This window comes from Lepisosteus oculatus, chromosome 17, assembly GCF_040954835.1.
Source record: "Lepisosteus oculatus isolate fLepOcu1 chromosome 17, fLepOcu1.hap2, whole genome shotgun sequence".
Taxonomy (NCBI): domain Eukaryota; kingdom Metazoa; phylum Chordata; class Actinopteri; order Semionotiformes; family Lepisosteidae; genus Lepisosteus; species Lepisosteus oculatus.
In genome coordinates this window covers 17,022,626-17,035,017 of record NC_090712.1, presented here as the reverse complement: position 1 = coordinate 17,035,017, position 12,392 = coordinate 17,022,626, and the positions used below count along the sequence as shown (strand labels likewise).

General features: G+C 42.8%; 1 protein-coding gene across 2 annotated transcripts in view; it reads right to left on the bottom strand.

The window, feature by feature from the left end:
- Positions 1–12,392, bottom strand: part of heatr1 (HEAT repeat containing 1) — a 30,027-nt gene that overhangs the window by 2,229 nt on the left and 15,406 nt on the right. For both annotated transcript variants that reach the window (XM_069179878.1, XM_069179879.1), the window contains exons 29-43: positions 11,273–11,401; positions 10,772–11,002; positions 10,104–10,233; positions 6,937–7,100; positions 6,213–6,265; positions 5,870–5,993; positions 5,628–5,768; positions 5,218–5,504; positions 4,681–4,831; positions 4,282–4,440; positions 3,802–3,936; positions 2,130–2,234; positions 1,326–1,494; positions 839–993; positions 395–553 (exon numbers count right to left, since the gene is read on the bottom strand). In XM_069179878.1, the coding sequence (XP_069035979.1) occupies positions 395–553; positions 839–993; positions 1,326–1,494; positions 2,130–2,234; positions 3,802–3,936; positions 4,282–4,440; positions 4,681–4,831; positions 5,218–5,504; positions 5,628–5,768; positions 5,870–5,993; positions 6,213–6,265; positions 6,937–7,100; positions 10,104–10,233; positions 10,772–11,002; positions 11,273–11,401 (2,292 nt within the window). The remainder of the gene's footprint in view (positions 1–394; positions 554–838; positions 994–1,325; positions 1,495–2,129; positions 2,235–3,801; positions 3,937–4,281; positions 4,441–4,680; positions 4,832–5,217; positions 5,505–5,627; positions 5,769–5,869; positions 5,994–6,212; positions 6,266–6,936; positions 7,101–10,103; positions 10,234–10,771; positions 11,003–11,272; positions 11,402–12,392) is intronic.

The window sequence follows — 12,392 nt, the reverse complement described above, 5'->3', positions numbered from 1 at the left end:
GGAGACCAAGCTATTCTTAAATTGCACTTGATTGTATTAAGTTGCAAAAACTGTGCTTATAGAAAAATTTGAGTCAAGATAACATTTTGCTAGAGCAAAAAATGTGACTGTTTTGGTTAGATGCCTCTTAGTATCTTGGTTTCTTTAATAAGATTAATTTTCCTGTCTCAACATCACCCTCCCATATTCTTTTGTGTAAGATCACACTTTTCTGTACGTTTTGTTTGTTCCATTTTAGTTTTGATCTGAAAATGTAAAAGTATTTGTTAAAAAAGCAATATAATTATCATCCAAATTCTCCGGGCACTAAGTTCCATTTCTGCACATCACACCTTATGATGCAATACATTCCTAGGCGCAAAACGATCATTGCATCTCTACGAAGCTGCTGTACCTTGGGGGAGCTGTGCCGGGTCTTCAGTAAGATCTGGTAGTTGAGGGGTTTCCACTGTGAGTCATCGCCCAGTGCAACAGAGAACTGAGCAATGCAAGGGATGAGGTGTTCTGTTATTCTGGTCTGGTAAGCCTCTTCTCCACCCAAAGTGTTCTCCAGCTGCACACAAAACGAAACATTTTATTAATGTCTTAATTCTGAAATTCACAGACACCTGCAACTCATTAAAACCTGTGTTACTTAAATGCAGGACCCAAAATGAATGATACTGCAGTCCTTTATCCCAGGGATGAAACGGGAGGAGAGAAACGGGCATGGCTAGATCTGAGCACAGGGGTTGAATGTCAATGCACAGGGAGCATCTACCTTGCCTTTGCAGCTCTGGGATCTGGTAAAAAAGCTCTGAGCAGCAGAGAGAATTTCTACAGCCACATGGGAGTGTACCTGATGGACAAGGGGCAGCATGAGGGCGTCTGCTCGCTCCTTGCTGAGGAAGCGCTGGGTGTCATAGAGGAAGATCTTGTGCAGACAGTCCAGAACATACTGCAGGAGCAGGCAGCTCTTGTCAACATGGTCCTCCGAGTCAAAGAGCGCTTCATCTGCAGAAAGAAAACAGGAGCGACCAGTGAGTTAAACAATGAAACAAACAGAAAGGGCAGAACTAGACACCCCGCATAGAAAAAGACAGTAGCTGCGGAAACACGAAAAAGAATACACTGACAAGTAATGTTGATGTTATGAATCATTAATAGAATGAAATGCTCTTTCACCTTACTCCTGCTCTTACCCTCAAGTCCTTCAAATCCCTTTTCATCCTACCATTCCCAGGTCAGTCCTAATGAGACCCCTTTACTTCTGCTTCTATTTTGAATGGTTCAGCACACCCTTCTCACAGATGAAAGAACTGCTCTAGTTTACTGCGAGCACAGACCTGCGTTCGCAGTGTTGGTCTGGTTCAGCAGGTCGGAAAGGGGCTTGACGAGATGCCCGGCGAACAGGATGAACAGCCCCTTCAGTCTGCCGGCGATGGAGTCAGAGAGGCGGTAAAATGTGAGCAGACGCTCCTTCGGGGCTCCTTCTGTTTTACTCCAGTCAAACAGCTGTGCGTTCAGAAGACAACACATGAGTACAGCTAGGATGAACGTGTTTTTTGTATGCATTTGCATTCACCATCTATCCATTTTTGTAACTGCTTTATCCAATACAGGGTCCTGGGATATTCCGAGACGCAACAGGCACAAGGTGGGGGTACACCCTGGATGGGATACCAGTTCATCACAGGGCAGACAGACACAAACACGGACATGCACACACTCACACCAGGGTCAATTATCCCAGAAGCCAATTAACCTATCAGTTTGTCTTCGGATTATGGGAAAAAAACTGGAGCACCTGGAGGAAACCCACTCAAACATTGAGAGAACATACGAACTCCTCACAGACAGCACGCCGGGTCTGGAATTGAACAGCAGCAATGCTAACTCCCACACCACTGTGCTGCCCGTGGAATCGCCAGACCTCTTTTATACCTTCTCAATTGGAATTCCGTTTGATATGATTGATCTTTATTACCGACAGAATGGAACAGAATTTACTGAAATTACTGAATTTATTCACTTTCTATACAGGTGCAGTTCTAAAATGTTTCTTCTCTAAGAGGAACAATCTCAGAAATAACTCTTGAAAACAAAATAAAAGGACCATTACGCGGATTATATCTCAAAGGACTGCGCACCTTGAAGAAGAGAGGCCTGAACGTAACTTCTGAAAGCTTCATGACCATGACCAGGAGACAACCGATGATATAGCCTTCAATTTCATTTGTCTTCTCCAGATCACCCTAAAAGATCATTAAGGGAGAGTCAAAACACTGAAATACCAACTTGAACTACACATAATTCTTCAAAAGAACAATGTTTAGGCATGGTTTTGCAAAAAACACTTTCAGTTTTGTAACAGAAGGTACAGCTGGATATTCTACTGTAGATTTGATAACAGCGGTTTTATGGGCCATAAAGCTGGAAAAACCTTCCTCTCTACTATTTCTAAAAACACCTGAAATCACTCTTTATTTTCTCATTTAAACCCACGCAGTTTTGAGCTACCACTGCTAATCAATTCGGATTAATTTACGTCACAATCCCTGTATTGTATTGCATGTGCACACATCTGGCACGCTAGCCCATAGCCTCTGTGCGGCTGAGAAATGATAAGAGACTCATATATCACTGTTATGGAGGGGCGATAATAAAATTGTGGGTATTCGGGTGGATAAAAAGACACTTATAAAATACTTTACTTGCACTACTTTAATCATACATCAGGATATTTGAAAAGAAAACGCGCCTAACAATAACTGAGCTTGAACAAAATCACTCCTGACACACCATACCCAGCAAGTTTATCTGGATTACTTTTAAGTTTCTAGAAAGCAACAAAACATTTCTCCAGGTCCTGACAGTCCTGCAGTGCACTACAGTGTAATGAAACTGTTGTTGCTTAACTGTAAGCAGAGCGATGAGCGTTAACACCACAGCACAGTACAGATTAAATTAGCTAAAACTATTCTGACCAAGAACAGGCAGCACCAAGCTACAAATGCCTGAGGATTCTCTGCTTTTCATGTTAACTTTGATCTCAATTACTTAACTACTTTGAGAAGTAAGCAAATCACGTTTTTGAAGTCTTAATTGGCAGCTAACTGAAAAATACCCGCAAGTCTCTGGCTTAATTTGATGTGGTGTGGTGAGCATTCTGGCGCACTATGGCTGCCGTCGCATCATCCAGGTGGGGCTGCACATTGGTGGTGTTGGAGGGGACCCCCATTACCTGTAAAGCGCTTTGAGTGGGGTGTCCAGAAAAGCGCTATATACAGTAAGTGTAAGCAATTATTAATTAAATTATTATTATTAATTTCCTTGTTGGCCCAAAGCCTATTATTCATGTATTATCCTATTCCTATACAGCTTGGTATAGGAATAGAAGCAGCTTGCAACGTCACAATCTCTTGCTGACAGTAGTGCACGCTGGCAGGATTCTGCAAGGCCCAGGAGTTATAGCTGTACAGCAAACTCAAGTCTATCCACTCAACAGGTGCTTCACCAGTGGTGTACTGCGGCTCAGGGAATCCCAGTGACTGGACTTGTGCTCATCCAGCATTCTCAGTGTGCACCCAGACCAGTTCAACCAGGGAGCCTCCACTATAACTATAAAAGATAACTATACAATTATCTTTATTATTTATTTAAAAACGGATAAAAAAATATAGTAGGATATACACTGTTTTTTTCCAAAAAACATTCTTATTCTACCACCAAAAATTGAAAACACCCCGGATTTCTATTCGGGAAGGGAGAGCACAACATCCTCCCCTCCTCCAGCAGGCTCAGTTCCCACACAGGACGCACCTGGGAGTGCTCTGCTCTGAAGTCCAGGGCAGTGAGGAAGAAGGCTGTCAGCTCAGACTGGTGAGAGGTCAGCAGGTCGCGCTCCATGTGACTAATGTGCTCCTGCAGGACGTCCATCAGTGGGCCGAGGTAGCTCTGCCACAAAGAAACAAAAACACACAAGGTCCCGATGACATCAAGTCATTCTCGACATTCACAAGCAAAATATCCCTTTCATTCAGGTTTTTATTCATTCTGCTTTGGGTTAGTTAGAAACCTTTATCAATCAGAATAGATCGTTAATTGCCATGATAACTTTTGTGCTTTACTCGCAACCCAAAGATATTTCACCCACTCAATAAGTTATGTTTCTCTTTTACAATGGTCATGTTCAGATCCCTGAGCTTTGCTGTGGTTTATGAATCTCAAAGCAAGCTTCCTAATGCCGGATGTCAATCCTAATGTGCAAGCAATGCAGAAAGTTCCCCAGCCATCACGCACCTGGTGGGACTGGACCAGCCTGTTGTAGCATTTGGTGACAGTGGGCAGCAGCACCCGCGGAGGAATGTTTGTCGCCAGCGTGGTCTTGAGAGACGTCAGCCTCACACCCAGCTGTGGGCACTGAGTCACCTTCTCCGCAAGCCTGGTGAGGTGAGCAACCTGCATGCATATCAGATCACACATTTCCATAAAACCCGGGGATGCCAAGAAAAGCAGTTTGGAGTATCCTAGTGCAGATTTTAACAGACAGGATAAATGTATGGTACTTACTATTTGCAGAAAAAAAGCATAGCTCCATACTTCAGAAATTGAGACTTTACGACAAATGGCCCATGCAAAGAGTTTAAATGGTAATGATGCTTGATGTATACAAGTTGGAAAGGGTAAACCACTGCTCACCTGCACTAAGATGTCCATGAGGTAAGGGCTGACAAAATGTGGCAGAGTTTCACAGACCCGATGCAAAGCAGTGACTGTACTGAGTAAGTAGATTTCGTTGGAGAGTAACTCCTTGCGGTCTTTCAGAGTCTGAAGCACAGCAGGCATCAGTCTGGACAGAAGACATTAACTTTAATTGAATAAATTCACTTTACATCATTATTTTTATATTTTCAGACTTCAGGCCCTGCAAATGAAAGTTATTTTTTAGTCATGACACATCAAACAATGAACTAAACTAAACCTTTCTACCTGAACCTGTAGCATGAGGAATAAGGTGAAGAGAGTTGCTGATTTAAGGGACTGCTGATCCAGGAAAAACATTGCTGTCAGCTTCAAAAGGACTGAGTCTGAGATCTACAGAGCACTAACTCCTTCCATTCGCTTTGCAAAAACATGAGGCCGCTGTTCAGCTGTGAAGAGGTGGTTGTGATATTTGAAAACAGAGGACCATGCACCGCTAACTTCGAGTGCTTCTTGCTTTACCACATGGCTCACCTTGGCAGCTGTGGTATAGCCAGGGCTTTAAGAGTGCTAGTGACCTCTGCGATGCACAGAAGGGCACTGCCCATGACGTTTCTCTCCTCCTCCTGCGTGGTGACCAGGCCCACCGCAGTGCTCAGCACGGGCAGGAACGCCTCTTGATGAGCTGCGCCAAAGCAGCGGCAGAGCAGCTTGAGGCTGTAGAGGGCTGTCTGCCTGTTGATGGCCTGCTCCTCCTCCTCCCGCCGCCCGTGCGTCGCTATGGCCAGCAGCTCTCCCACCAGATCCAGCAGCAGCCTCACCTGCATGGAAGGCAAGAGCCGGCAGTCATCAAGGCACCAGGAGTGTGGGTCAAAAACACCGGGCTGTGTCAGCCTGCATCAACAGCAGTGAAGGGCCGTGTTGCGTGGAAACATAAAACACACCTGTCCCTCCTCCCAGTGCACCTTCTGCTGAAGCTTGTTGTTGAGCAGGTCCATAGCCTTGCGCCTCACTGAGGGCAGCTGGTTGCTCATGAGGCCTCTCATCACGGGGATGAAGGTGTCAGTGGGCAGCAGGGCGTTTACCTGCACAGACAACAGCACAGTCGGTAGGTACAGGTCAGAAAACTCCAAAGACCAGAAATGGTAACAACAGAAACACGGCAATAAAGCAAAGCAACTCTTACTTTATCCAGGACATCGTAGGACTTGCTGAGAAGAGCCCTCCAGAACTTGGCCGTGGGCTTATCGGAGTTATGCTCCACGCACTGAGCCACGGAGTTGATGTAGCGAAGGACCTCCTCCAGCAGGCTGAAAGAACACGGACGTGTCCAGGGAGATTTAGAACTACACGTTACTGCTCTGCAGCGTAGAAGGCATGCTAAAAACAAGGCAAGTTAATTGTCTAACAAACTGGATTAAACAAAGTTTTAGTGGAGAAGAAAAAATAATGTTGAATTACTATCACAAAACTTAAATTCCATACAATGCGCATCACTGGTCGCAGTACTTTGAAGTGATACCACACACCTTTGCTCAAGACTCTGCAGATGTTCTTGCTGTGTCTTGTCACTGTTTGCCACCTGTAAAAACAGAAGACACATTGACACACAGAGCACAGTACATCCCCCTACTCCACCTGGGGTTTCTGTAAAAAAAAACATATACTACAGCAATCCACAACTAAGCAACAAAGGAGCTTTAAATATCTTTATTTTCATAAATGTAAAATATATTGCAGAAGCATACAGTATGCAAGACAAATTACTCCCTTAAGTAACCTATGTTTGCCTTAATCATTTAAGTATTTAATTTGTTTAAGTACGCAACTGGAATAATGAAAAACAAAGGTTTGCATAAGCCACTATACAAACACCAGTTCAGGACACACAGGACACAAGTCATGGTGTTTGAGTTAATGATTTGACTTTTAACCTGCTTGCCTTCAGGGTCAACAACCTGGTCACATGGACAAGGCAGTTGGAACCATCCTCTCGCACACACCAAAGCATTGCTGTGCTGGCAGAGCTGATGGAATAACCGAGCACACAGAACCTCAGGAAATCAGTCGGAACACCCATATTTACACCCCTGTGAGCAGGTGATTGCCTGGAGTTGGGGCTGGTCTTTCTTCAGAACATGAAACGTTAACTGATGAAATGTCAACTACAGCCCACAGAAACTTATCCTTAACAGGCTGTCTGGGTCACACATTTGTTCAGCGTACATGACCACCAGGCTCCCTTCCTCTTACCTTCCCGACAAAGCTGTCTGAGGCCAGCAAGTGTGCCATGAAGGAGACCGACAGAAACTTGAAATGTCGCAGCTCCTTGCCACTGTGCGCTTCCACACTGAACAGCAGGTCTTCCACTTCATCCTTTTTGGGCTTTCTCCGTGTAGATCTACTCCTTTCTGCAGCTAGTCAAAGAACAGCAGAGCATAAGGCGATCTGGGAGGACAGGCCTATAAATGTTTTAAGAGCCACTCGTGTCACTGCTGAACATCAAATGTGATCTTCAGGTTCTCTGTGCATCTTAACATGCAGACACACGAAAAAGGCATTGTGAGTATTCCTTTCCAGGTTCAGTAGATCTCCCTTACTACCGACAAAGATAAATCACTCCTTTTCACATTCCAAAAGTCACATACCAAAAGTCAATTCTAGGAGCTAGTTAGCAGCTTTTCCATCTATATCAGCACTGATTCATGTAGAAGGTTAGAAGGCAAACAAGGATGAAACATTTGTTTTACAAATTTCAATGTAGAGCTGGCATATCTGATGATATGCAAGGGCAATTTGTGTTTTCTATATGAAAAAAGCAATAATGCAATAAAATTGTTTGTGAGATTCTTTTTGCTTCCTTGCTTTGAGTGTTTTACAGGGAACATGCTAAAACAAGCTGGGAATGAACATGGACCACATTACAGAAAGTTAATTTAGAAGCCTGCACAGAATAGCAAGTCAAAGCACATTTTAACTTGTTGCTCAAATACTTATTTGCTTGTGCTTTGTGATTTCAACTCGGGCTTTTACTTTAACAAGGCAACTGCAACAATTTATGCATTCCAGTCTTTGTAAACACCATAGAGCTGTAAACCATTTACTATACTACTGTCACGCACTGCATGTAGCATAGTTTATTTTATGTAGCACGGAAAAAAAACTATCATTTTCTGTGCAAACTACTTGCCACAAAGAATCGTTTGAATCCAGCAACAAGGGGTTTCTCTTACCATTTAATATCTTTAATCGGCAATAATCTGCATAGTTTTTTTTAGGCAAAGCACTACAACGCATCAATGACCGACCCCAAATAAGAAGACGAATCCATCTTCTCCCACACTGCTCCCTGAAATGTATGTTCTCAAAGGGCCCTTCAAGCCAACTGACAGCTTCGCCAGGAACTTAAAACCATTCCTGCTATGGTTCTATGAATAACCATATTCATCATAAGGAAATCATAAGGAAATAAACTAGAAACGAAACTGCACAGTGCCTTCAGTACATTGCATGCATCAATAATCTGGAATTTAAACGTGAAGGCGGAGATATTAGTTCTAAGGTCTTGCCGACAGTTCTGAACTACAGCAGAAAAACTTAAATCTTAAAATCGAATTAAAACAATCTTAAAAGCTCTTATATCCCTTAAATTAATCTAGGAAGACTGGTTATACTTCTCCTTGATAATTTACTTCGTGCCCTCATGGAGCCCTTCACTCTGCTTCATGCATGTTATTATACTTTGCCCTCTGTGCGGTACAGGAAGCTGAATATTTTTTCTGTATATACAGATGTATTTAGTATATAAACCAATGTCTTCAAATCAAATATTTAAAATAATAGGGGCTGGTTTACCAATAGCACAAGATTTTGCTGTTTTTGGAAGCAACACACAAAACCAGCCATGTGTGGTCTTGTGTGCTACTCCTTTTTTCAAACAAAAAAAACAAACAACAGCAGTCTTTTCATCAACAGGTTTACATGCATTTTTCTTTTTCCAAGAATGCCATTCTGATTTTTAGGTACAGCCTCAGAGTGTTTCACATGATGCTTTTTTTATTTTGCTCAGCACAAAAATGTGATGAGGTCACGTCTGTCAAGTATCCTGATGAACAGCCAAGGCAGACAACCCCAGTAAGGGCTGTTTCTGTTCTGTCAGGTTTTCTGCTGAAGGCCAGTCATGTGCGGTGCTGTTTTAACAGTACCCACAGAGGGTATTGTACTGTGTTGGAGCTTAACGTTACAACAAATGTGCTTAAGTTGAGAACAAAAGCCTTCCAACTGCAACACCCGACAGTGTACAGATACAGTTGCAGCATGTTAAATGTTCCATGTTTCTGGTGTTTTCATTAATTATTTAATATGCTTCCTTTTAGAAAGCATTTAAAGGGGCACTGCAGTCCCAGTTTCTCAGTTATTTAACATTTTTTTCATTTGAAATTTCCCTTTCTTCAATAACCAGATTTATTAACCTTCATACAATGTATTTTTACAATACAGTTAGAAACTGTGTATTTGTTTTGGGGCCTTTGAAAAACACAAATCATAAAGGAGTGATCAATCGCCTGAAAGGGTGCCCAAACCTTCGCTCATGCCACATTCACTTCTTTATTTTTTCCCCCCAATCTGTTAAAAATCTGCAAATACATACTAACTGTGCACTAAAATATGCAGAAAGATGTCATGTTCGAACCATTAGTTTGTACTATGCAAAGGTTGTGTCAACATCTTTTCACTTAGAGATGTACTGAAACATACAATTTCTGTGTATACTCAAAAACTGTGTATTTGAGTATCTGACTATAGTTGTTATACAGAACTGCCTTTCCCCTTTAGCTCTCATGCCTTCTCATGCTTCGTTAATGGCTTGGATTCGTTAACGGCTGCAATCACCTCGGGCACCAGCGAGTTCCCAAGCCTGCTCTCAATGGAGCTCCCAGGCCTTACAGGGGAACTCAAGGGCCCCCATTTCTGCCCCCATTGGTACACTTTATGACTGAAGTTCGACCCCCGTTGGACCTTTAACAAGACCGATACCTAAACCATGCTGGAGTGCAGATACAGATCCACCTCACATCGCTGCCCGACAGCCCCTCTGAAGCAACTGTTGGCCAAACTGACTCATCAAATCGAGAAGAGGCTCTCTTCAGCTTCAAGTTCAGCTTCATATTTCCCAAGCACAGCCAAAGCTACAATAAACTGACGCCAAAAAGAGGTCATTCAATGATTTAAGACAATAACTAATGAAATATTTCATTAAATTAACTTAACACCATGTTTCATTAAGTAAATAGCCAATTGCCATATAATGGTTAAAGGTCTGAGCTTTGAAATTCCCAGCAAGCCCTTTTTAGTGGTTTTATGAAATGAGATTGAGAAAACAAATAAAAGAAAAGATCGAGCGAGTGATTTGTAGCCACCTTCCTCCTTATCCTCTGGTAAGGTGGTCAGGTACTGCAGGATTTTGATCAGGGAACAGAGCTGCTCCTGTAGCTCAAACGTGCAGCACACGGAGATCCAGAACTCCATATCCCTCTCCAGAACAGCATCCTGGAGGCAGAAAATAGAAATAAGCCTCCATTCATCTCTCTTCTGACAGCCTCACCTGGCTGGAGAGATTCAATCTTGCTTTTACAACACTGCAGTTTTTTTTTAATTGGAAAAAATATCCAAAAGTATGACATATAAACACCTTTACATGAAGGAAAAGGTGACAAGGTTGATTTTAACATCCAGCGGTCTGCAGCAAGTTACAACACAGCAGTAATAAAAGGTTTCGATTCAGATTTTGACTGGTTTCTGCAACTAATAATCAATCATATTTGTTATTGGTCAGGCCACTCAGGAGCCCGACTCGTGTTCTGCTGTGCTACGGGTGTGATCACACGACATTATGATTGGGACCAGAAGTTTGGGAGGGCATTTTAAAAAGGCATACAGCTGCTTTACTATGGATACTTTGGGTTTCATCTTGCATACCACTATATGCCTTATGGAAATTCTTTTGAGAAACGCTATTGAAACACAACTGCAACGATCTAAATTGGCTGTCGCGTGCGGACACAACTCGGGTCGGCCAACTCCGTACCTTCTCCGCGCCGCTGCTGCCAGCGCCCGTCTCGGTAGCGTGCTGCTTGAACAAGAGCAGGAGCAGCACCCACAGGAAGCGCTCCGGCCCCAGGGTGCCCACCAGCTGGCTCAGGATGGGCAGGCGGCGGTGTTCAGGGACGTGGGGCAGAGCGTCCACAAACACGCGGACGATGCCGGCCACCACGCTCTCCATCTCTCCCGGAGACTGCGAAGGTCCGCCTTCGTGAGCCTGCAACACAGGTACCATTGCCAGGATGCTCCCAGCACGCTCCCAGTCCCCCACACGTTCCTTCACAGGGTTCGGACTGTCAGGAGCTGTGCTATTGCACTCAAAGTGGCTAACTGCAGTCCTGTCTTTCCATGCGTTTACTTCTATTTTTCTGATTCCATTTTGTTTGACCTCTTATGGGGCTTTAAAGATGAAATCACAAGACAGGTAACTTTCTTTCACATATTAAAGTGTAGACTGAACTGTTACTGGAGTCCGCGGGGCACCCACCTGTATAAGCGCAGGGATCACAGTCTGGACAGTCTTGTTGATGACCTGGAAACTGTAGATGTCATCGAGCCTCATGATGTTTGCCCCCATGAAAGTAAAGATGGGCATGATGTTGTGCAGGATTTTTTCCTATGACAAAAGAATGAAGAAATTGGCTACTATGACTGTAACATGGGCAGTCATTCTTGTAATAATAATGTTACAGCTGTGAGGGAAAAGATGTAAAGAAAGCTTCACAAATTCAGTAAGACAAACCATTCTAAACGAGGCAGTACTAAAGATCCTGAATTACACAGCGGAGAAATGTTCCAGGGTGCATAGTGAAAAGCAACGAGTAAATATCCTTTCAATTAAAAGTACAACTCTGCTGCGAATCACTGTGCGCTAGTGACTCAAGTATACGCAGTGGAACAGCCTTGTTAGTAGACCGCACTTGACAAGACAAATTTGAAACTTGTTATAAAGTCAGTAACTTAAAACAGTGACAATAAGTGGTTTTTAGCGGTTGAAACAAATTACTATGAATGCCAAATAGTATATGTCATGAGCAGATATATTGTTATAATTTAACATTTTATTATCGATGATAACATGCACAGGAGAAAAAAAGAATGATTTTGCCAGTGACAAGATGTGAAAGACAACACACCAGAAAATACACCATAAATGTAACGATATTTTGTAAAACTGTACCCTACTACACTGGATGTTCCATATACCTCTGTCGCTATTTCAGCCTTAATTCAATTATAATGAAAAAACAAGGGGATGAAAGTTACCAAGAATCATTTTGTCTGAAGTGTCTGGAAGTTTAGAGGTCCCCCTGGAGTTCAGCATATTCTGATAAAAGTAATTTTACCTGGACCAACCTGATAAACCAACCTCACACAAAAGACCAAGTTATCACTTGTTCAACAGACTAATAAAAATATTTTAAATGCACTAAACAAAAAACAAACACTGAATTAACCATTTAGAATGATTCTTGGAAGTAGTTTCCTACTTGCGTTTTTCTAAACATCAGTTATTCCTATTATAAGAATACTAAAGTTGTGGCAGGTACACAGTGTGGGTATCTCTAGTCATGTGACCAGTTTTACATGTATATTTCATGGATTGA